At 40.4% G+C, this 25,572-nt stretch overlaps 1 protein-coding gene across 1 annotated transcript; it reads left to right on the top strand.

Moving 5' to 3' along the window:
- The first annotated feature begins 1,760 nt into the window (after nucleotides 1-1,760).
- Nucleotides 1,761-25,492, top strand: MBTPS1 (membrane bound transcription factor peptidase, site 1). The gene is given in 32 exon segments (XM_054079088.1): nucleotides 1,761-1,853; nucleotides 3,382-3,875; nucleotides 5,058-5,315; nucleotides 5,545-5,748; nucleotides 6,124-6,234; nucleotides 7,544-7,629; nucleotides 7,631-7,671; nucleotides 8,041-8,119; nucleotides 8,121-8,152; nucleotides 9,152-9,214; nucleotides 9,807-9,837; nucleotides 9,839-9,909; nucleotides 10,696-10,741; nucleotides 10,743-10,839; nucleotides 11,612-11,622; nucleotides 11,780-11,940; nucleotides 12,509-12,542; nucleotides 12,544-12,654; nucleotides 13,528-13,530; nucleotides 13,741-13,767; nucleotides 13,769-13,870; nucleotides 13,872-13,928; nucleotides 14,509-14,681; nucleotides 15,620-15,735; nucleotides 16,333-16,489; nucleotides 17,017-17,141; nucleotides 17,747-17,824; nucleotides 18,891-19,031; nucleotides 21,416-21,547; nucleotides 22,060-22,186; nucleotides 23,621-23,751; nucleotides 24,759-25,492. Coding segments are annotated over 31 exon segments (3,189 nt in total). The 5' UTR covers nucleotides 1,761-1,853; nucleotides 3,382-3,688; the 3' UTR covers nucleotides 24,956-25,492.
- The last annotated feature ends 80 nt before the right edge of the window (nucleotides 25,493-25,572 follow it).

Here is a 25,572-nt window from a genome sequence, read left to right on the forward strand (position 1 = left end):
GAATAAGAGCAGAGCTACCTGGAAGAGATCCTCCATATGTTAGATTTTCATTTTTGTGGGTAGACTGTGGGCTTCAAAGTATTTTATGAACACTGGTCACATTTCATGTCCTACTTTGTGGCTTTCTGTAGCATTAGGTCAAGTAGAAGGAATTTAAGAAATGGGCGTTAGTCCAAGAGGAATAAAAGAATTATTCTGGCAGGATTTGGAAGTGGACAGTATTGCTGTTGCAAACTTGAACAAACCACTTCAGGATTTATTTGCAGAACCTAACTGTTCAGCTGTGTGCACTACTTCCAAAACGTCTAAATATATTTACTCGCAGGGGATTGAATTTGAGGCTTTGTTGCTGATGTTCAAACAGGTTGCCTTGTTTTAGTGGTAATTAGAGAAATTGTTTAATGGAATGTATCTTAATCTGTCTCTTCCTTTCTTCTTCTTTTCTCTTGTATCCCTGTGCCTCTCCACAGTTCACATTGGGTGAGTGCCTACCTGAATGGATCTGGGCATGGTTTGCATTGTATTTGTACAGAATTCTACGCAAGGAAGCTTTAACATGCAAAGTGAAATAGGAATATCCAGATGTCCTGCGTAACAACTACTATATATTGCTTCAGCAATTTGAAATATAACAGGGTAATTGAATAAAGAATGTAAAAGCACATTAGCTAAAGAAAAATATGAAGAAATAATGTTTTAATTTAAAAATACTGGTTGTTTTCCTAAAATAACTTAAAAATCTTCTGTGTGTTGTATCATTTTGATGCTTGTGTTTTATATAAATAAACATGTACTTAAGTGTTCTGGTTGTCACACACTGCTCATATGTTGCAGGCTCTACATGTTGGAGTCAGGAAAGCTGTCCATTCTGTGTACACATAATTGCTACCTGAAAGAAGTTCATGACTTAAGATGAATGTTCTCAATCCTTTTCTATTTTATATTCTCATGGGTTTATTAGGAGTGCTTCTGTAATGTTTTACTGAGATACCAAACCTATGAACTGCCTATGTGGTATCACAACATGACTAAGGAGCATCCTCCGCTCATTTGTGCGAGTGTTTGTTGCCTGAATGTGACGGTCTTGTTTCCTGATGGTGACAATGGGAGGTCAGCATCCCACACTAGCTTGCTCCTGGAAATCCCACTGGAAGACATACAGCAGTTGTATTGTGTTGCTGAGTACAGCAGTTGTGATTATGGAGTAGTTGTCTTGCTTTACTGTAGGAGCTCTGGACTGGTGATGTTAGAACGTGCAGTTCCAACAGTGGCATCTGCTGTGAAGCTTTTATGAGTAGGATTTGTAGAGTGTAATTTTAAGTTGTGCCAGGAGAGGTTTAGAGTGGATAGTAGGAAAAATGGCTTTATCAAAAGAGTGGTGAAGCATTGGCACCAGCTGCCCGAGGAAGTGGTGAAGCCTCCATCCCAAAAAGGTGCAGAGGTGGCACTTCGGTTCGGTAGGCACGGCAGTGCTGGGCTGATGGCTGGACTGGATGAGCTTAGAGGTCTTTTCCAACCTTACTGATTCTGTGATTATATTTCTGCTCTCCTCTCATCCTCGTGCTGGTCAGGCGCTGCCTGCTCATCCCTGTTGGTCAAATGCACCTATTGGGTTGTCCCGGCAGGAGAGAGACCGCGCTGAGCCTCATGGCCTGAGCAATCCCGCCCCCCCGAGGCGGTGCGGCGGGCAGCGGGGGCACCTCCTCTGGGGCGGGCGGACTCACGCGCAGTCTCAGACACTCACACACTCCTCCCCTACCCCCGTACGCACTCACGCACTCGCCCCCCCCTTCCCCCCGGGCTCTCGCGAGAGCGCGGCGGTAAACAGGACCCAAGATGGCGGCGGCTGTGGGGTGAGAGGGGGGGGTCTGCGGCTGCTCCGGGGCCGGGCTGTCCGGTCAGGCTGTGCGGGGCGGGCAGAGGCAGCGGTGCCCCGGCCGCAGCCCCCGGCCGGGGCCGCGCTGCACGGACGCGGGGAGGGGGTTAAACGGGGTGAGGCGGCGAGTTCCTTCGCTCTTCGTTTCGATCGCGTTTCGGCGCTGTGCTCGCACACGCACTGTTTCTTGCCACAAGGAGGTTTGTTTTGCCCGTTTGTGCGGCTGATTTGTTTTATTGCTACAGGGATTACGACGCTCCCGGCGATAGGGGAACCAGAGCTCAGCCAGCACTAACAGCTTGTTCGCTGCGGCTCCATCTGCTTTAGGGGTGGAGAAGCAGCTCTGTGGCTGCAGCCAGTTCGTAGCCGTTCACGGTGTTGTCAGTCAGGTGGAGACAGAAGGGACTTATGTCCCTGTTAGAAGTACTCAAGAACGCTAAGTAAAGTTGAATAAAACTGAAGTAACAGTTGTCACACACTCGATTCATTCCATTGTTACGTTGTGAGGTCAGGCCATTGTTTTCTGAGCAGTGTGAACTCTTAACAAAGCTCCTACTTTTCAGTCCTGGTCACTACAGTAGTGTGTAATTCTGTACTGCTTCTCCATATATGCTTCTCCTCGGGCAGCCTGATCTAGTGGGACATATCCCTGCCCATTGCAGGGGGTTGGAATTAGATGATCTTTAAGGTCCCTTCCAACCCACACCATTCTATGATTCTGTAATGTGACAGACTGGATGAAAGTGTTTCTCCCCACATATCCCTTAATGGCCTTTTACCTATCAGTTGCTGGTTAAATGTTTGGAATTTAAAAAAATGTTATCATATTATCATGTCAGTTTTTCTCTGACGCATCCTGCACCATAAAGTGAATGAAGTTCTCCTGACAGTGAAAAATCAAATTTTCTTTCACTTCACATTTTTAGATCTGTAATCCCAGCTGTTGTATATTCTCAGATGCTCATGTTGCAGTAACGTATGTTCCACATCAAGAACATTTGAAAGACCTTTTTTTCATACTGATTTCCTCTTTCAAGCACAAGAGCTGAAAAACTTGCTTCTTGTAATATCTTTTGTCTTTACCAGACCTTGGCATAGACTTTGGATCTGATTCTCCTCGGGTAAAATGATGTATTGTAGAGGAATTTGCATGTGCCGCATCGTTAATTGAAACAGAACTACCATACTTTTTTTTAAGTGTCCACCTTTTTTATCATGTTGTTATTTTGTTACTTTTCCCTTGAAGTGGCTCTGACATGTCATTTTGTTCTCTTTGCTGCCCTTTCACAAAGGGTGGTAGTTTGGTTCTCATCATCAGGGTAGTATCTGAGTGTTCCACATGTGCTCTGGTGTGAGGAGTGCTCAGGAAAAATTCCGAAATGAAACATGAACAGCTCGGTCTTTATTATTCTAATATTAACTGCTTGTCTGTCTCTTGCGATTTTCAAGCTATATGGTTGCACAAACATGAACCTAATTATTTTCTCTATTGCCCTGCCTTACAGGTTGGCTTGCAGTCAACTTTGGTAATTCTGGGGACTTAACTGCGCCGTCAGAAATGGAGTACAGGACTGAGCTACCATATCCTGAGTGACTGACTGACTCCTTTAATACAAAATGGAGAAGAAGCGTAGAAAGAAATGAGCCTGTTTATTAGGCTTTACCTCAAACGACCATGAAATCTCTACGTATTATGGACACAGCTTTAAGAATACCGAGTTGATCAGCACAGTGAAAGCAACGTTTGCTGAAACAAAAATGAACTAGTTTATAAAGGAGAAAATTGTGATTTGAATATATGGAATTTTTGGAATGAAACCATTTTCTTCTGTGACCATGAAGTTTGCAAACGTCTGGTTTGTTCTGGTTGTTATTTTACTCTGTGGCAAAAAACACTTCAGTACCAGACTAGGGAATTCCTCTCATGAGGCTCACGTATGTCCTGGATGTTCTCACCTTATTTTGAAAGTGGAATTCACTTCGACAGTCGTGGAGCATGGTAATAAAAGAGTGAAGCAGTAAAAAAAAAAAAATCCCTCTGAAGTTCAAGTGTATGTTAGTGATTTGTGGTGTTTGTGCAATTGTAATGTTTGGAGAGTTTCTATAGAAGCATATTGGTTGCTAAATCCTCTATATTCAAAAAGAGAAACAGATTTTTTTCAAAGTTTCTTGGTTTAATTGGAAACGAGATTCAAAGAACAAGCGAAGGAAGAGAGGGTTATGTAAAGAACATGTTAAAAGTGAAAATGGAGCGTGAATGCTTAGGTGGGCAAATCTGATCATTCCGGTGTGTTTAGTAGGTGTTTGCTTTGACCTAACTGGTGGTGTGGTTGAGGCTGTTTTATGAAACGTAAGCACAAGTAGGCTTTGAAGGGGTGAGAAAGGCAAGAAATCTGTGAGTTGGCTCAAGAAAGAGTTTGGAAGCCATAATGCATGTGTAGAATGCGAAGGTAATTGTGAAGGGAGCAGATGAGAGACAAAGTGAGGCAGATATCACTGCGGATATGGCAAAGGATAGTAGTAGGATGCCTTGGCCCTACATCCACTTATTGTCTCAAGTACCCGTAATATTCTCACAGTAAAGCTGTGTGTCTTGGTGCTTGCAGGCAGCATGTGAGTAAAGACATTTCTGTGCGTAGCTAGCAAAAGACTGTCTGCGGTGAATGTGGGGTGTGCACTGGGGCTGAGGTCTGCTCGCAAATCACTGTTGCAGATCAAGGACTGCACTGTTGGGTCCTGCTTCCTTCGATGTGTGTGTCGCAGCTGCTGTCAGTGGTTTGCACTAAAACAAAATACTATATAGGGGTTAGATGTCTGTAAAGCATACATGATAAGAAACATACTGAATTGGCATATCAAGCAGTTGTTTGTGCTGCTGAACATAACAAAGCCTGTTCTTTCTCACTTGCTCCCCCTTCCTACTGTTTCACCATTCCATTATTTTTACAGTACTACCTTCCTTTGAAAGATTTTTACCATATTTTGCAAGTAAATTATGGCCCCCCTCCAACATCATGTAGTTCAGAATTAAATTGCAGATTTCTGAAAGCCAAAAAAAATGCCTCAAATTGTGATTATTCATTCTAGATAAATTAAAAAAGAAGTATTTGGACCTTTGCAGTGTGAATGCATGAGTAAGCTGCTTAAACATCGGTTCTGATAAGTTGTGCTCTTGTTCCAGAGTACATTGTGGCTTTTAATGGATACTTCACAGCTAAAGCTAGAAGTAAATTTATTTCAAGCGCACTAAAAAGTAGTGATATTGAGAACTGGAGGATTGTACCTCGCAACAACCCAGCGAGCGACTATCCTAGTGATTTTGAAGTTATTCAGATCAATGAGAAACAGAAAAATGGAGTACTGACGTTGGAGGATCATCCAAACATCAAACGTGTAACGCCTCAGCGGAAGGTCTTCCGATCACTCAAGTATTCGGAGTGTGAGTAACTTTCTGTGTGGTTTCATGAAATCTGCTATGGAAAAGTCTTAGCCTTATTTCAGGCTATCAACTTATTACTCAAATGGGAAGTGCCCTACAGTTTTTATTTAATTTACAGAAATCTATTCTGCCTAAAATCTTAACAGGTGCCTTTGTATATTTGGATAAAAATCTAATCTGTGGGTTTCCTCTTACTGTTTTTTCTTTTCTTCATCCTAATTCTGCACAGCTGATCCAATGTTGCACTGCAATGAAACCAGGTGGACTCAAAAATGGCAGTCATCTCGTCCCTTGAGAAGAGCAAGTCTTTCTCTAGGTTCTGGCTTCTGGCATGCAACAGGTCGACACTCAAGCAGGCGTTTGCTGAGAGCTATCCCACGCCAAGTTGCTCAGACCTTGCAGGCAGATGTCCTCTGGCAGATGGGTTACACAGGTTTGCTTTTGCCCATTGGCTTAGAACAATTACGTTCTTTGAAAAAAACAAGTGAAGTGTAAGGAAAAGCTAATTGGCTCCTGTGTGTTAATCTCTCCTTGGGTGCCAGGTCTGGTAAGACTGAGAAATACTTCAAGTTGCATTGTTTACTTATGGAGTGCTCTTCCAAGTTTGTGTTTACTGTACTTAAAAGAAATAGGTCATATTTATGATACGTGGTTGAATTTCTGAATTGCAGTAGGAGTTTTCTCTAAAATCTATAACTTACTGAGCTCGTAAATTCTGTGCTACGTTAAGCATAAAAGTTGTCTTAAACTTGATAAAATAGATGTGCTACGAAGCTGAGCCTGAAAAAGCAATACTTTTCTATTACAGGTGCTGGTGTAAGAGTAGCAGTGTTTGACACTGGTCTGAGTGAGAAACATCCACATTTCAAAAATGTAAAGGAAAGAACAAACTGGACTAACGAGAGAACCTTGGATGATGGTGAGTGCACAGTTGTCCAACTGTTCCTGACATGGGTGTGTTCTTTTTTCCATTGTGAAACTTCTGTTGCTGCAGTGGCACTAACATCTGATTAATTACAGTTGAAACTGTATATCTTGTGATTTTAAGCTTAATTTGGCAGTATCCTGAGCACTTTGTTGATACCAAATTCTGCTAAAGAGTATGAAGGGTTCCAGGGGGGCATTGCGTGAAGTCCTCCTTCAAATCATACTATGATTTCATAAATAGTTTTTGGGAAAATGTCAGGGGCGAAGAAGGCATTATGCAGACATAAGTACAAAGTTAGGTGGAGGGAGTCAAACCCCACAAAACTGTTTCTTCCTATTCATTTTTATGTATTCTGCTGTTTCACAGTTGCATATATATTTTCGTACTTATAGAGGGCATGTTCCTTCTTTACCCTGCAGTCTTAAGCTAATCAGAGTTTTGGGAGCTTCCTGTAAGCTTTGTCTGATTTGTATAGTTTTCACCAACAAACGCTGTTCTGGCTCGTGCCCATCAACATTCCAAACAACATTAATTTTCTGCATTATGTTTGTGGTCCTTTTTCATATGTCAACCCTAACTTGTCCTGATTGTATACTTTCACAGACTATCAATGTCATCATTCTGGGTCAGTGAGTTGTTAGCAATTTAATCCCTTTAGAGTTCAAGGTATACGCAGATCTTGCTCAGTCTTGTGTGCACCTCTCTGGTTTTATCATGTGTAGTATTTCTTTGCATTGCAGCACCTGCTTTTTTTAGCACTTTCTGTTAGTTTTGTGCTGATTGCTGGACAGGCAGATTTGGAGTACAGCAGTAAAATGCAGCAGTCTCATAAAGCAAAAGCTAGATGATTTCTTGAGGAGAGGGAAAAGAAGTGTTTTATTGCCTTGTTTTTCATCCTTAACAAAATACAATTATTGCAGAGACAGGGTAAAAATTAAGAAATTTATGTAAAAAATACGTTGGCTTTGTGACTTGTGTTTCTAGAATAACCTTTTCTCTCCATGATGTTTTGTGTGGCTCTTGATTTCGTTGGTAGCAATCAAGAGCAGATAGACTGGAGAGTGTATCACTTGGTGTATTGGCTGGCTGGCTGGCTAGACTGCTGAAAATTCTGCCCCCGCGGAACCCAGTAGCAAAACATGATTCAAGAAGATGAGGACTGAACCTGATGTTTGTGGGTTGTTGTAAAGTCTGTTAGATTATGTGATCTTCGGTATACGCAGTGCTTAACAGTACAAATCCTTGACAATGAAATGGTTTGTCTTCTAACATCTTATTTGTTTCCTTCTCTCTGTGATAGGTTTAGGCCATGGGACTTTTGTAGCAGGTGTGATAGCCAGCATGAGAGAATGCCAGGGATTTGCTCCAAATGCAGAACTGCACATTTTTTAGAGTGTTCACCAATAACCAGGTAGCTGTTTTACATGTGTTTCAATTTCTGCCTTTCCAGATTACTGCTTTATTAATCCTTTCCTTTAGAAATACTGCAAGTACTTGTAAAGATTGGCATATTTTCTTTGATAAGTGAGAAAGAAACATCTTTCTAAGAGACTACTACAAGATTGTCTTACAGTTTCCAGATCTGGTATATTCTTCAGAAATAATGTGTGGAAGTTTGATCTGTGTAGTGTTTTGAAGCAATCAATCAAATATATTGAGGCACTAGAAATACTAGGAGATCATTGTCCCTTTGTATTTTATTTTGGTGTTATTTTTCCTCTCTGTCTGAAGTCTGTATTGTCATGGAATCACTGGATTTTCCGGTGATAGCTTTTTTCACCCCTCTTTCTTACATAGGTCTCCATATACATCTTGGTTTCTGGATGCCTTCAATTATGCAATTTTAAAGAAGATAGATGTATTGAATCTAAGTATTGGGTGGGCCAGACTTCATGGATCATTCCGTTTGTTGACAAGGTTAGTACGAGGAAATAAAGTGGTCATGGTGTTTACATCCTACAGGAATGCTCGACCTGCTGAGCTACTTGCTTTTCCACAGCTGCTGACAGTTTCTGTGGAGTTTTGTTTGTATGAGAGAAATTTTGTACAGTGTACAGGCATTTAGAAATGTATGTAACGAATGGGATTTAAAAAGCTCGAACACAATCAAATATTCACAGAAACTGTGGAAGTGTGCCATTTTACAAAAATGCTGTACGCATTGCTAGGAATTGTGAATCCTGTGCAGGCAACTGAGTGCGCCCTTCACAGAAAAAGCTTAGCTAAAATCCACTCTTTTTTCTTTTTTAATCTCTGGGTAGCTAATTTATTTCATAGTAAAAATATATATAGTGTGAATTTAGCAGCAAATTGTTTAAGAACAAATAGGTAGCAGGTACAGGTAGCTGATTCAGTTATGTGATAAGAGATTTGTTTCAAGATATTAGGTTTTTGGTTTTGTAAATGTCATGGTTTCCCTGACTTGTTGATCTGTCCTTTAAAGTGCTAAGTGAATTAATTTACATACTAAAAAAAGATAAAATCTTTCTTCCTAAAGGGTAATTAAGGGGTTTGAGGCATAGAAAATTCTTTCTGGTTTTATGACAACCTGCACTGAAATTTAGTTTGACAGTGACTTCACTACTTTTCCCAGAGTCTTACCAGAGGGTATTCAGAATAACTTTGGCATCTGAGTGCTTTGTTACGGGCAGGAGTTTTTCCTTTGGTGTCATCTTAATATATATTGTCAGTAGTGTTGCTGTCGAGGCTGGGTTATTGGTTACTGTTAAGAAAGTGTGGAGTTTGATACTGAATATACCAGTGAGATGTAATTTTTAAGTCTCAGTAAGAAAAAGGGGTTGGACTAATCATTAGCTTATGTCAGGCCCCATGGAGTGTACGTTTGCTAGAAAAGTCTCTTTTTTTGTGGCAGAAGCCTTATTGTAAGTGTTATTTTTTGTAGGTGTGTGAAACTGACAGCTAACAACGTCATCATGGTCTCTGCTATTGGTAACGACGGCCCTTTGTATGGGTAAGCTTTAATGACCACTTCAAAGAAAAGTAAATATGTTGTTGTTATATGGTTTTAAAAATAGTTGTGCTGGGTCAGGAAGTTTCCCTCCTGCTTTTTGCTGTAACCTTTTTATAGAAAGTGGCTGAGTTAAACTCCCTCTTTCCACTGTCTTTATTGTTTGCTGTAGTAGTACGGCAGTTTGAGAAGCACTTAACTAAATATTTTTCATTGAACAGTGGAAAGTCAGTGAAAGAAGAATAGCAGTACTTCCAGCTGACATTTCTCTTTTGGCATTATCAGACATCTTTGGATACCGTTCTTGGCTTAAGCAATATAGAAAGAATCAAGCCTAAATGATTTACAATGTATTCTTAAAATAAATGCTTAAAAATAGGTTTGATTTGTTTATGTGGTTTGGTAGTTGCTGAGTTACTAACTGCCTGAAAAATTGCTCTCAGTGGTAAATATAGCTGTATTAGTTAAGACCAGAATTTATTTCTGTGGGTGGTAAAAAGTGTCTGACAAAAATCTCATGGCAGCATGTCCATTATCAAGGTAAACTTATGACTGTGTCTTTTTTTTGGTTTTCCTATCTCCTGGCTTGTTCTAGTACTCTCAATAACCCTGCTGACCAGATGGATGGTGATTGGAGTAGGTGGCATTGACTTTGAAGATAATATAGCTCGCTTTTCATCTAGGGGAATGACCACTTGGTAGATTCTTTGACTGGTTTGCCAGCCACAGCTGCAGCCGAAAATAAGGGCCTTGGAAAGGGAGCTTTTTTGAAGGGGTAGTCCCGTGCAGCTGGAATTGTGCTGGAGTAAGCAGTGATAAAAAGATTCATCAAAGATCAGAATAGTTAGAGATTATAGGTCTTTAAGCAATAAGCTTAATGTTCTGATCGGGTTTTCTCATCATTAATCTTGACAACTGTTAACATCCTGGATGTAGTTTTAAAAACATCCAATACCTTTTTATTTACGGTGAGGACTTGCTTCTGTTGTACAGCTGTGGAAATAAAGGCCTGCTCTTGTCCTTCCTTTGGTTTAAAAATCCTAGGAGTCCCAGGTGCCATGTGTAATGTACTTACTTGCCTGTTGAACTGAAGTGGTGGATATTGCCCACATGATTTCTGATGAGATTGCGCGGTGATCTTCGTGAAGGAGACTGTTACATGTTTCTCTTTGTGCGGCGTCTCATTCCTTAGCCAGGCAGCAGTGTGTTTATCATTTCATAGAATCATAGAATAACTAGGTTGGAAAGGACCCACTGGATCGCTTAGCATAGATACTAGAGCAGTCAGCAGTAATGTTAAGGCTGAAGCATTGAGAACTTGTTTATCAACAGCTTGAGGTCCTTTAGGTGTTACTTTGTATTCTGTGATGCTGAACCTTGGCTCCTTTAGTTGGTAATTTTAATTCTGAATGACCTGCAGTTAGTTTAAAAGCACATTGTTGATTATGTAGTAAGGCAATAATCCATCTGTTTTCTTTCAACAGGAGCTGCCAGGAGGTTATGGGCAGAGTGAAGCCTGATATTGTTACCTAGTGGCTCTGGAGTGAGAGGTTCTGGTATGAAGGGTGGATGCCGCTCGCTCTCTGGGACAAGTGTAGCATCTCCTGTGGTGGCAGTGCTGTTACTTTGTTAGTGAGGTAAGTCTTAAATAAGAATCTCTAAAAAGATGGTGATGCACAAGGTTCAATAAAAGGCCTGATAAAGGAACGCACCAAATAAAACTAAGTTTTGTTTAGATGTAGGAAAATAAACTGGAGGATAAAATCACGGTCCTTCTGCCTGAAGACATTACCTTGTCTAACCAACTCTAAGCTTCCTGGAAAAAACTTGAGAACTGTCTTGAATAATAGTTATGTGTTTCTGAAATATAGCTATGGGAAACAGTGCTATGAAGTCGTTTTGTAACGTTTTTTAATGATATTTGAATTGCTGAGCTCCTGTCAGTTGTGTTGTAGAAGAGCAGCTGCTCTAAGTAGGCACCTGTAGGCAGGTAATTACCTAAGTACTTGTAAATTTTGTAGGATTTAGGGGTTTATGGCTATTATCCAGTTGCATAAGTCATCCGTTGCACACTGAAGAAGCTTGAAGGGAAGTTGAAACCGTTATTTGAGAACATGCCAAAAATTCAAAGTCATCATCATATTTCCTCAGTAAAATGGGGGTGTTTTTCTTTGAAAAACAAAGCTATTCTTTCCTTCCGCAAGAGTCATGTTGCAAAGATACCACCAAGTTTCCAGTTACAGGAGGCTTTGATTTTCTGAGTATGTTCATTTGGCAGATAATGATACTGCCCTGATTTGTAACGAATCCTGACTATGAAGCACATTGTAAGGAGAAGGAATCATATCATACTAGTTTTTAAGAGAAATGTGTAAGAAACTTGTCACTTTTCTGTTCCAGTGAGAAATCAAGTAGTAGTAGTCGAATAGAAGATGTTACTCACTAGCAAGCTGATTTTTAATTGCGTTTTCCTTAAATCAAATTGACTGTTGAAGCAGAATGGAAAACAAGACTAGCTTGAACCTGAATAAAGGCCTCCTGTTGTGATCTATTGTTTTCCTATTTCAGCACGGTTCAGAGCGTGAAATGGTGAATCCAGCGAGTATGAAGCAGGCACTTATTGCATCAGCACGTAGACTTCCTGGAGTCAATATGTTTGAACAAGGTCATGGCAAGTTGGATCTTCTAAGAGCTTATCAGATCCTCAACAGCTATAAGCCACAGGCCAGGTGTAATTTTAATCCTTAATTAATCAACAATACACTATAATCTGCTGTATTTCTTTTAAGAGAGCAAGTGATAGATGTGTAGCTCAGTTAAGCAATCTGTGTTTATGCAACAAAGAGAACTTACACAGATCTTGTGTAATCCTGAAGCATGAATTTTGACAAGACAGTGGATGAAAACTCAAAGTATTTTCTACCAAAACTATAGAGGTGTACAGGAAGAAGTGTCTAAGAGAGCTAGATTTACTTTCTCTTCTAGCCTTAGATGGTATGAATAATGTAACCTAGAACACAGTGGAAAAGTACTTAAAATTTAACTTTTGAGAATAAGAGCATTCTCACTGGGTGAGAAATTTCTTCTTTTGTGTTTGAAAACCTGTTCTCTAAACTTTAAATATTAAGAAAGATGAGAAGAAGATTTGGGTGCAGGTCTGGGAAATGAGGTGAGAGCATAATAGAGTCACGATAACTGGCAAACTTTATCTGTAATTTTTTTTGTAGTTATGTATAGTGGCAACGTTTCTTCCTCTGTTTACTGATCTTTAATGTTACGTCCTCCATCCTGCTGTAGTTTGAGTCCAAGCTATATTGACCTGACGGAATGGTCCCTACATGTGGCCCTATTGTTCTCAGCCCATATATTATGGAGGGATGCCAACCATTGTTAACGTTACTATCCTTAATGGTATGGGAGTCACTGGGAGAATTGTAGACAAGGTAAGACTTAATATCATTCCAGATCCTTACCATTAATGTTCTGAAAGCTTTCCAGAAAAGACTATTTTAGCTATGAGTTTCATAGAACAAATCAGATTTCTTACTGCTGACAGCAAGAGATGAAAATGTTTGATTTTAAAGGACATGCCCAGATCAGTGAAATATGTCAACATGAGCTGAGTACAAGTTTTCAAGCACTGCATTGGTTTCAGGGGTGTGTAGCATTTTGTCTTTGTAAAACCAGTTTGGATTGACAGATACTTAGAGATTTCTTTGTATGCTCTGATAGAATTTAAAATCTTCTGGACAGACTTTCCTCGTCTTGTTATTTCTTTCTTGTGCATGAGCAGTCTCAGTAAAAAGGCCTGACACTGTAAATCATGCCCCTTTGTGGGTCAAAATGAACCTGAATGTATTGACTTACTATTGTCTGCTGCAAAACTTATTCTTTTATGCCAGTTGATGTTGAGCATGTTGGTTGACTAGGGAGGTTTTTAATTTTTTTTGTTAAGCTTTAAGTAAGTTTAGAAGGCAAAACAGATTTGGGAATTGAGTTAAATAAGGCACCTATCCCAAACTCTTGCCAGTGCACATGAGCTTAATTTCAGCATTTTAGGTGTGAATCCTGAGGTGTTTCAGATTTAAGCTTACATTAAGGTGCACTGAAGCTCTTATCCAACATCTTTAGCTTATGACAATACTCAGACACAGCTGATGTAATTTGCCTGCATCTGTTACAGCGATAGCTCTCTCTGTTACCAAAAGAAAATCTTGTGTTCTTCCCAATAAATTTTTGCACAGGACCCAAAACTCTAAAACAAGGGCACTTAGCAACAAGCAGATTGCTTCTTGGAGAGTTTTGAGTCTGAAAAGCCTGTAGTCTGGATCTTTAAGACTGTCGTGATTAGTTTGATTCACTGACACACCATCAACCTTTTGGCCTTGTGTGCATCTTTACATTTGACATAGTATTCAGAAAAGCTAAGAGTTGTTATTTCTGTATTCAGAGGAAGGGGTCTGTGTGCAAAAATTATTGACTGCAAATACCGTTTTACGATTGTTCTGTATACTTTATTTCACAGCCAGAACTGGCAACCATATCTCCCTCAAAGTGGGAGATAATATCGAAGTGGCTTTCTCCTATTCCCCTGTACTGTGGCCTTGGTCTGGGTACTTAGCAATTTCCATCTCTGTAGCAAAGAAAGCAGCATCTTGGGGAAGGCATTGCTCAAGGTCATGTTATGATCACAGTGTCATCCCCTGCAGAAAACGAAGTGAGTTCTGTGCATTTTGTGTTTTCTGTGTTGTTAGTTATTAAAACTTCTTCATGATATACGAACACCTTCTTTTTAAGGGATTGCTCTGATCCCGTCCTTTGAAGCATAGCTAAGATTGGGGTCAGGAAATTGAAGACTACAATAGTGGTCTGTTTTAATAGTTGAGAGCAGGATTAACCTGTGAATTAGATATGCTTTAGAGTCAGAAAACCTCTCTTTGAGACTGACTTCACATTTTAACTTGTTAATTGTGAATTCTAAATAACGTGTTTTGTAAAAGAGATTGCTTAAGTATATTTCTTCTAGAACCATGCTTAATTGCTCCTGAGAGGTTTCTAAGATTTTGATCAATTGACACAGCTGTAACATATTTTAGGTATTTTACATTATGAGCATAAATTTGACCTGCTGAGTGCAGAAAAAATACAACAGTGATTTAAGGCAAAAAAGAGCTGATACTGGTGGCTAAAAGTAGGTTTGATACCTCTATTTTTTAAAAATCTTGTACAATCTACAGTAACTGGTGAACATTCTTGTAGGGAAAAAGGATTTCACTGTAGTTTATTTTGTCCTTCAGTCTAAGAATGGTGCAGAGCAGACTTCAACAGTGAAGCTTCCAATAAAAGTGAAGATTATTCCTACTCCACCTCGTAGCAAGCGTGTCCTTTGGGATCAATATCATAATCTCCGTTATCCACCAGGATACTTCCCTAGGGATAATTTGAGGATGAAGAATGATCCGTTGGATTGGTATTTATCTCAGGTTCTATTAAATCAGTATTTCTTGATTGTGTGTTAGTGATATGGGATAACTTTACTGAATGCCGGGGAGCTCTGGCCTTTTTCAGTGTGGCATGGTTTCTAAGAAATCCATGAAAAGTGCTTAGACTCTGTCTGCTTTTGGTGCAGGAGTGTTTTTGTGCTTAAGGTTTTATTCTTGTGAAATGAAAAGCTTTTAAAATGCGTGTTTAAGACACTGAGATTTTTGTTGGACTTTCAAAGTGTAGCATTGTTATTTTCTGCCCTTATTTCTCCCAGGAGGTTAAGGGAGGAACTTTATTAGCCACTTCAGCACTTACTTATCAAAGACAAGAAATTTGAAAGACTGACTGCTAAGGAAGAAACCCTTTGTCTGTTGAGGGAGTCTGTTCAAAGCAGGGCAAGGCTCAGCTCTCCTGTTGTCTTTCATAGATGGAGAGGGAAAACATCCGTAGGAAGAATTGTGCAACTGTATATAAGTGAGGATAATTTGAGTCAGTGAGCCAGGCATGGGCTTTTGGAAAGCTACTTTGAGCATGTAATTATGGCAAATGGACAGAACTCTCTGCTGAGTGTCAGCAGTTATTTACAGGAGTTCCGTCTGGTGGTTAGAACTGCCCTTACTCATTCTTTTGTAAAGAGGAAGTCCCGTGAAGAGCATCTGGTTTTGATGCAGCGATGCTTCTCTGTGGTGTGATGCAAACATTTAGAATTGTGCGTGCACAATTTCTGGCTTTGACTGTATAGCTCTTCTCTGTAGTGCTTGCAACTAGTGACATTTGTGAAAAATCTTTCAAATAGGAGGTGGTTATCATTTGAAAAAGGACCTTTTAGAAAGGAAACTGGGAAGCAATCTAGAATTAGAGGATGTCAGCCTAATTTTTGCATGCCAGATTTAAATGTCTTCAATGCTTTTCTCTTTTCCTAAGGAATGGTGATCATATCCACACAAACTTCAGGGACATGTACCAGCACCTAAGGAGCATGGGATACTTTGTTGAGGTTCTCGGTTCCCCTTTTACGTGTTTTGATGCAAGTCAGTATGGTAAGCATGAGTTAATTGACTTGTTCTCCATACTGTTAATTACTTCCTTAAAATGGCCTGGTTTTGGAAGACCAAAGATGTTGTGGGGGTGCAAAGAAAAATTCTCATGGTAGCAGAAAAATATTGTAACAGTGGGTGTATTTATATGCTGATATTTAGTTGGTATAAAGCGTCGCTGCAGAAGCTTGCTTGGGAGTTTAGCAGAATTAGTGCAGTATTCTATCATTATCTTGAAAAAAAATGAGAGAGAAAGCCCACCTCTGAGTGGGTTAAAAGCCGCTCTATAGTCCGTCCCTGAAAGGCAGAACCATATTTGCCAAAGGATTTTGGCACAGTCAAAATGAAGCGTGGTGTGAATAAAATAAAAAAAGTGTCCATTCTGGTTTTCTTTTTCCTGAACACTGATCTTTGTAGATAGATTAAAGTGTGGGGAAAGTATTCCATCCAGCCAGATGTGGTAGCAAAGCAGTAGGTGGCTTGTTTCTTCTGTGTTCATCAGCAAGGGGATTTGGTAGATTTTCCAGGCAGAGGAAAAAGCAAGCTGTCCATGCTCTCTTCTGCTCCATGATGAACTCTTGTCTTTGCATTTACACGCAGGGACTTTACTGATGGTGGACAGTGAGGAAGAGTATTTTCCTGAAGAGATCACCAAGCTGAGGAGGGATGTTGATAACGGACTTTCACTTATAGTGTTTAGTGACTGGTACAACACATCTGTGATGAGAAAAGTCAAGTTTTATGATGAAAACACAAGGTACTGATTTGTGTCAGTTCTTTGGGGAGTAAAATGCCATAGAATTGTATCATATAAAGGGAAAATACACTGATATCACCACTGGTGACAAAGACCCTCATAATTACTGTAGTTTTCAGCCTTTTGTGTTACTGTTGAGCTAGAAAGATCTGTCCTGCAGTTTGTGAGCAAGTAACAGTTTGCTTCATTAGAAAAAGAAGCAAAGGACATGACTGTTGTTTTTGCCTCGTCTTAGCCAGACAAAGAGTATAAGTCTGAATTTCTTTCTAGCAAATTAAACTTTTCTGTGGAACTGGAATGCATTCCGAACTTTATCTTAGCATCACTTAACTTTTGCTCAAAATCAGTGGTGTCAAAGGAAGCTGCTCACCGGTGCCCCTGGTGTTAAAAAAGTCTTTGAGATGTAGTTCAGTATGTGAGTGATTTTGAAAAAGCCTGCATGGAGGAAGACATTTAACTTTTCTTATGCAACCTCCAGGAGTGTATTCGGTATACTAATAAACTGTGTTACACTGTAATTTTTATAGACAGTGGTGGATGCCTGATACTGGAGGTGCTAATATACCAGCTCTCAATGATCTGCTTTCTGTCTGGAATATGGCCTTTAGTGATGGGCTCTACGAAGGGGATTTTACCATGGCAAATCATGAAAGTGAGTACTGGAGTCCATTGCCTGTGTAGGCTGCAGTGTCTTGTTTGGAAAAGAGTCTTCTGTAAAAGTAAGATTGAGTGAGAGTTAAGGGAACCGCTTGGATTCAGTGAAAAGAGTCTCAAGCATGCTTAAATGATTGCTTCCTTCGTAGTCTGTACCTGAAAATTTTTCAGCTCAGATAATGAATGTCCTCAGTTTAGGCTTGTATCCCAGATGCAGTGCTTTGAGGGGTATTGTTGCAGGATGTCTGTGTTTCTCTGGGCTATAAATATTAGCTGCTAAGATGAAGCCGTTGGTTTTAATTTTGCTATTACATGCAACTTTGAAATTTTGGAGGATGAAAACCACTGGAGGCTTTTTCCTTGGAATACACTAATTTAGACATACATCTCAACATCCTGAGATGTTTTGTAAATTCCTGTTCTTGTAATCTTTTGAATTGTTCCCTCTAGAATGAATGTGATTGATTGGTTGGTTTCAAGTTCAAACTTTGTGGTTAGGCTTTGTGGTTTTTTCTGTGCTTATGTTAGTAGTTCACTGAAATGTGGTGGGAAGGGAGGGAGTGTCATCTTTAGTCTAAACTGCAATTTTGTGATGTCTTTCAGTGAATTATGCATCGGGATGCAGTATTGCAAAGTTTCCAGAAGATGGCATTGTAATTGCACAGACTTTTAAGGATCAAGGTATGTTTCCTTGTCTTTTTCCTGTGTTTTAAGTGAAATTTTGGAGTTGCTGCACCAGTTACTTTAAAAACATATTGGTGGCAGGGTAGGTATTTTTTTCATTTGCCTGGAATAGATGGATGTCTACAGGCAGCTGCAGTATGACTCTGTATATAATGTTCGTAGGATACAGCAATATCCATGTGCATATGTGAAGTCTTTTATTATGTTTGCTGCATGTAAGCACATCTGCGTGGGTGTGTCTTGCAGCTTTGGAAGGGAGGATATTGCGTTGTAATTGTATTACTTGCCCTTGTTTCTCAAGGCCAGGTTGGATGCAGTCTTGGGCAGCCTGATCTAGTGGGATGTGTCCCTGCGTGTGGCAGGGGCGTTGGAACCAGATGATCTTTAAGGTCTCTTCCAACCCAAACTATTCTACAATTCTCACAGATGTCAAGTGCGACTGAAATATATCCCCTAACCATTGCTAAACTTGGTGTGTGTGTTGTGGTAGCTGTAGTGGTCTAAGGATGTAGGCATGGAAAATTTTAGTAGACAAAATGTCACCTGCTAAACTCTTGTAAAGGAAAACTTTAGGCTCACAAGAAGCCAGTGCTCTGAGACTTGAGTGATCTGTTCTCTCTGCATATCCATTCTCTTTATTTTTATCATAATATCTTTTCATTTGTGAGGTGGTTGGTAATTTAGAACTTTAAGGGAGCAGGCCATTTGAAAAAAAAAATCTTGTGTTTTATGAACATTTAGGAAGTGCTGTGTGGGACGGAACGACCAGAACTGCTAGCGGAATGTTACAGGTTGATTTGTGTATATGGCAGAAGAGGGTTTGAGTGTGTGAGCAGAAGCACATGCATAGCTTCTGATGTAACTCAGCATCTGCCAGAGAAGATCAGCAAAATCCTTGTCTTTACGATGTGCACTAGACATGATTACCTACTGGAGAAATTTTATAAAACAGTAAGGTGCTCATCTGTATGATTGTCAGTGCACAGTGTAGGCTGTGTTGACTTATAGGTCAATTGATGCTGATGCTTTACAGGCTGTGAAACGTATTTCTGCTTTGCTTTAGGTCTTGAAGTTTTAAAACAAGAAACTGCTGTAATTGAAAATGTCCCTATTTTGGGACTTTACCAGGTTCCTTCCGAAGGCGGTGGCAGAATTGTTTTGTATGGTGATTCTAATTGCTTGGATGACAGCCATCGACAGAAAGGTGTGTAAGCTTTGACATGCAGGAAAAGTTATTGTCTTAAGCTGACAACTGTGAAAGGGGGGGTTTAAAGCTCCCAGCAGCAGGAGCTTTTTTCCAGGCAATCTCTTAAATATTCCTAACTGGAGAATAATTTCGGTTCTGCAGAGCTCAACTGAAGATGCTGTAAGGTGCAGTTACAAGAAAAGAGCGCCTCACCTTAAATAGCCTCTGACAGATGGGAGAATCCCCCCATCTTGCCTATTTTTCCATTGCATAAGCTTTGGGAGCTGTTTTGGGGTGGATTATTTTGTGGCGGGGGCTTGTGGTGGCAGTGTGTGGTGGGCGTGGTGGTATTGGGAAAGGTCGCTCCTTTGAGGTGTTTTTGTTTCCAGAAAGCACTAACAGTTTCTCGAGCTTGATTTGAAATTGTGAAGGGGTCATTAGGGGCTCCCTTCACTTTTTGCCTGGCTGCCTTTTCCGAATGTTTATGTAGGACAATGAATGTAATCTTTTGAGTTTACTCATCAGCATGCCTCATTCCCTTTGCAATGTTTTCTACAAGGGTAGATGGTAATTGTCAACATTTCAGTTGTGCATTACTATTTTCAGGTTATTATACTTTGACGCAAACCAGCTGGTGTAATTATGTCAGAAAGTAAGAATTTCTGTTTGGTTTTTCAGAGCATTTGTTTGCAGCTCTAGGTAGCAAGTGTGTGAGCTGTGTATACGTGAGGTTTCTGTGACTCCCCTAGAAGCCATTCTCTCTGTGTGGTTGGTCCTTATAAATCCTTTTTGTAGCACATTGTCTGATCCGGCTTGTAAAATTTTTAAGAGATTGATTGAGTTTCTCATAGCATGTAAAGTACAAGCTGGTATATCTGTAGTTCGAGATGCCAAAGGTCCAATATGTCAGTTCTTCTGCATTTCCACTGAATGTGATGTTCAATGTGAATTTTCCATTTGTGGTGAAAAGTACACTTTTAATTTTTTAAGCTTTTGTCACTGACATTTTAAAATATGGGGTTACGTAATCCATCCCTTGCTGATTTTATTTAAATTTAAAGGAACTTGCTGCCTAAGGGAGCTCTCCATCTGTAGTTTGTTTCTTTCTCTCCTGTTCTCTTTTCCTTTGAACGTTCTCTAGTTTCTACTTATCTGTCATTGGGTGGCTTCCAGCGGGTTACTGTAACACTAACATCTTGATGCCTCATGTGCTTGCTATAGGTTATTGAAAGCGCAAAGCGTAAGAGCAGATCTGTAGATTTAAATTAAGTAATAGAAAACAACACTTTGTGACCCCCTAATGCTGTTAAATTCAGTGTGAAGCAAGAAAAACTGCTCTAAAATACTCTAAAGAAATCCTTTAAAATTAGCTTTTAAGTTGTGAACCAGGAGTTATGTCTCCTGCAGAGACATTGGTGGTTTTAGCTGAGGTAAATTCCTAACATTTGTGAATATAAATCCTTAAAATCTCATTGACCTCTTTAAAAATCAAAGGTGAGGGTTTAAGGAACACCAGGATTATGAAGATTAATTCCCATTCCCAGCCAACAGTTAATGGGGGAGAAGTTCTGAGAAAAATAGTTTTCTGTGTGGTGGAAATAGCTGATAAAACATTGTCCTACTCCTGCAAATGGCAGTTTTAGAGAATTTTGATATTAACTAGCTGGACTGCTTGTTTGGTAGGGGTAGCTCTAGATTAAGGTAGCAGTCGTTCAGGAGAGAATCAAATGAGAGTTCATATGCTGTTGAATTGCAAAGGAAAACCACGATCAAGTATATTGTGGCATTGATTCCCAACTACATCTGTACTACAGCTGCTGTAGGTACTGCTTTTGCTTTAGCTGGGATCTAGCCAGAACCTTTCCATTTTTCTTGTTTGTTTATAAGCTTGGAAAAGCAATTGAGTCATAAATCTCCACTTAAAACACTGGTTTCTCCTTACTTTTCTTTGCAAGGTATTTATTTTGTCCTTTAAAAAAAAACGTTGGTTCTCTCCTTCCCTCTGAAAGATGATATCAGAAGCCCTGAGCTTCCAGTGCTTCCACACCAAAAAACCTCATAATTTTTCCAGGCCCTTGGATGGCTTTGCACAACCTGGAATCCCGGTATTTGAGACCTGTTGTTTCATATTCTGCTCCACAAAACAGCCTGATTTTGGCACACAAGATATTTAAGACTGAACAGATTATTTTTGTATTTGTGTATTGGGGGTGGGAGATGTGTGTTGCAAGTTGCATCCTTCTGAAATTGGGCCTAGAACTTCAGAATGAGAAAAACAAAGAGATAGAAAAACTGTTGATACTTTTAAGTATTGTTACAGCCTTCTTAACTGAAAGATAAGCCATTTTAAATGTGGCATAATGCATGTCTTGTTTTGGGGCTTGGGGCTATGAAATCCACAGATTGCTTTTGGCTCCTGGATTCCCTCCTGCAGTACACTTCTTACGGGGTAACACCACCAAGTCTCAGCCATTCCGAAAACAGACAGCGACCACCATCAGGAACAGGCTACTCTCTCCCCGAACGGATGGAAGGTGAGAGCCTTACTTGCCAAGCAGAGCCCGCAACTGAGGGAGTCAGGGTGAAATTCAGGAAGACTCAGGCAGACCCTATACGCCAGTTAGGTTGGTGTGAGCTCTTCAGTGTTCTGCTGTCTTAGTAGAAGACAGCACTTACATTAGGGATTTGTCATGATATAGTTGTGATTTGACTGAAGAAAATATTCTGTTTTGAGAGTAGGAATTTTCAGATGCCTGGTTCTGCTAAGGATCATTCTAGTTACTAGCAACAGAGCGTGTATAAAGCATTCAGTCTTGTCTCACGTGATGACAGCAAAACTTGGATTACCACCATTGTAGGTGCACAGTGTTACTGTTTTGTAAGGTGTACCAGTTGGTTAGTTCCAACTGAAATGTGGCTATGAGTCATCTTGAGTGTAAAAAAGCTCCTGGTCTTACAGCACATTTATTTAGCTGGAGGTGAATGCCAGTAACTCTCATCCTCCCTGCCTTTTGGTAACCCAGTCTGTCTCTGCTGTGAGTTGCAGGTAACCATTTGCATCGATATTCAAAGGTGCTTGAGGCTCACTTGGGAGACCCTAAACCTCGCTCTCTTCCTGCTTGTCCTCACCTGTCCTGGGCCAAACCACAGCCTGTGAATGAAACTGCCCCCAGGTTAGTAGATATCTTTGTTATGGTTATACAAGAAGTCTCACTTTTGAGTTCATCTGAAAAATTATTTGTTCCATCTGCTTTTGAAAGGAACTGTTGAAATGCCTTCTGTAGAGAGATGCCAGATTGCAAAGGGGAAATAATGGTTATTGCCTCTTCAGTGAATAATTGTGATTCACCTTACAGCCACACTGTGAAACTGAGGATTTTAAAAATAGCTTCACGAGTCAATTCACTGTTGTGATTTAGTGATCCGAGCTCAGAGTGAATGGTCTTAAGTCCAGCGTCACTGCATGCCTTTGAAATAGTTTTCTGAAGCAGCTTCTAGGACAGCTTGCCAATCTGTGCCTTCTGCTGTAGCATTTGTCAGTCACTTGAAGGAAAATGCATCAGCATTGTCATGATTTAGCCCCAACCCCAGGTTGATGGCATTTAAACGTGAGCAGTTGTGGGCCCGATCCCTCCTCCCACCAACGCCAGAGATAGGGAAAATGAGAGAAAGAGACCTGTGGGTTGGAAACTAAAGTGGCTTTAATGAAACAGTAATAGGGAAAATATTATTAATAAGAAAATAATGAAATGCACACAAGTATATGAAACCCTCCTTGATGACTACATCACCACAGGTGCTGCAGTGCAGGAACAGGGAAAATGTCCCAGGATGGACTCAGTGGTAGGAGGGAGCTGGACTCGGGCACTGGTTTCAGAAACAAATGGATCTGAGATCAGGGACAAAAAGACAGACAAGGTCTGTAGTAGATATCAACCATCAATGAAGAAAGCTTGACCTTAGTGATCCCTCAGTTTTATAATGAGTATGATGTATCTGGGATGGAATACTCTGTTGGCCAGTTCGCTGTCACCTGTCATTGCACCACTCCCTGCAGGTGCCACCCCTTTTTTTCTTTCCCCTTTCACTTGTGGCATTCCACCACCTTGAGGATGGCCTTTATCTCCATAGGTGTGAAAGGAATGGCCTTTCTGCTTACCAATGCCCTATTACTTTGGTTCTAATCGCAAATTTTAAGTGTTATCACTTCTAGAGACAAAGTCAAAAAAACCACAGTTAACATTCAGAAAATGAGGTTACTTAGGTGAGTCTTAGATGAAAAGCTAGAAAATCAATTCTTCTTTAGCTCTAAAACAGAGCAAGCGTACGTTTGTCTGCTGAGCTGCTAATGGTAATTTTTGGTAGTCTGTGTGCAAGAGTGCATTGTTAGTAAATAGTTGCCAATCTAAGTGTGTCCCTGTGGTGTCCGAATTTAACTTTGCAGGCCCACAAACTACAGAACCTAAAAAATGCATTGGTTTATCATTTGAGTCCAAACTAGTGAGTTATGTGTTGGTTCCAACTGTTACTTTCTCCATATGCTTTACAAAATTCCTGGCATTACTGAAGTAAGTGGGCAGACACTTCTGTCTTTAAATTTCTTCTAGCAACCTTTGGAAACATCAAAAGCTACTTTCAATTGACCTTGATAAAGTGGCTCTGCCCAGTTTTCGACAGAACCGACCTCAAGTGAGACCACTGTCCCCTGGAGAAAGTGGAGCGTGGGACATTCCTGGAGGTAAGTATTAAAAGTTTGAAAATTGCTGGTTTGCTTTGCTTTTTGTGTAAGCGTCGAAAAAAGCCAAATGTAGCAGAGCTGTAAGAGTGGCCACGTATTTATTTTCAGCTGTGAAAAACATGCAAATAATACTATGGCTATTTTGTAAAAGGCTGAGTGTTGGAGCCTGAGAGAAATGTTTTTGCATATGAATAGTTTATTCAGAATAAAGCTTGTGTGACATACTGGGAAGAAGGTTTTAGCAGGTGCTTCTTGGGTAGTTGAAATTTGATTTGGTCGTGTTCAGACCAAAGGATGTCATCAGCAGTCTCTGTCCTTGGGAGCTGTGGCTAGGTACCTCCTGCTAATTAAAATTCCTTGTGTGAGTGCACAAAACCAAGAGTCCAGAAGAGTTTGTCTGACTGGTGCTTTGGGCAAGGGTTATGCTAACAAGTGATGTAGAGCACTTGAAACAGCTTTTGGTGTCATAGCAGGCTGCTTTCCTGTACAACCTTGGCACTGCAGGTCCAGCTGGAAGTAGTTTGAAAGCCTCACACATGTTCTTTTCCCAGTCTGAGCTGCTAGACCAAAGAATGCCTGTTGAAAGGAAGGATTTGGCTCAACAGCTTGTCTTCACCGTATGTGTGCACAATCTCTGGAGCAAGCATAAAATCACATTCCTTGGTGCATCAGGGTATGAGAAACAACTCTGTGATAAGTTATGATCAAGCATTTGCATCTCTTTTCCAGTTCAGGACAGAAGATTGTTGTTGCAGGTTATATGGGTCATACTTTCATGTGCCTAGAGTGGTCAAGGTGGATCTGCTTTTCTGTCGTGTTAGCATCCTGTCTGATTTTTACTCATCGATCTGCAGTGGTTGATCTTCCCGTGTGAAATGTAATCTGATAATAGCTTTTTTATCTTTGAACAAGAGTTACCATTGGATCATTTTGATGGATAACATTAACACTGCAGAAAGAGAGTCGCTCGTGGTCATCAGTTGCTCCAAGCCTCTCTGTCTTTCCAGGTATAATGCCTGGCCGGTACAACCAGGACGTAGGACAGACTATTCCAGTCTTCGCTTTTCTTGGTGCCATGGTAGTTCTGGCGTTCTTTGTGGTGCAGATCAACAAAGCGAAGAGCAGGCCAAAGAGACGGAAACCACGAGTGAAACGACCACAGCTTATGCAACAGGTTCATCCACCAAAGACGCCTTCTGTCTGAAAGCTCTCACTTGCCAAAGATGACCTCACTTTACTGGACAATCAGTTGTTCCCAGTAAAGGTGCTGCAAAGGCGGCACTAATCATGCCGGTGATTCACACCTGACATCATCTCATCGTCTTTGGTTCCTGGAGACAGAAAAAAAAAAAGAAAAGGACCTCAGTTGATCGTCTGTACATAAAACTGCAGCTTTAAGCAGCCAAAGCCACCAAAGACTTGAATCTGTATAAAAGGCTGCTTAGTCACTACATATCCCAAGAGGGGGAAAATGGACCTTTTTTTAAAGCTGACCAAACTAAAATTTATTTGTTAGAGGCTATTTTCTATATTTATTGTTGGGAAGGGTAGGAGGACAAGTCACTTTAAGGACCTCTGCAAAGGCAAAACAAGTGCATTTTTTGGGTGGAATGCAATTTTCTGGAACGGTTTCCCATGGGAGAGTGTAACATACACCATTAGAGGAGGAAGGGGCAAGAGAGACCAGTATAAATCAGTGAGGGCATACTCCTGCAGTTTATTTTTATAAAGCCAACTACTATGATGTTTTGTAATTTTTGGTCATGATTTCACCGTTGTTGGTGAAGCAGATTTTTCAATAAATATATTATCTCTATGAAG

The sequence above is a fragment of the Cuculus canorus genome, chromosome 13 (assembly GCF_017976375.1).
Source record: "Cuculus canorus isolate bCucCan1 chromosome 13, bCucCan1.pri, whole genome shotgun sequence".
In the NCBI taxonomy this organism is placed as follows: Eukaryota; Metazoa; Chordata; class Aves; order Cuculiformes; family Cuculidae; genus Cuculus; species Cuculus canorus.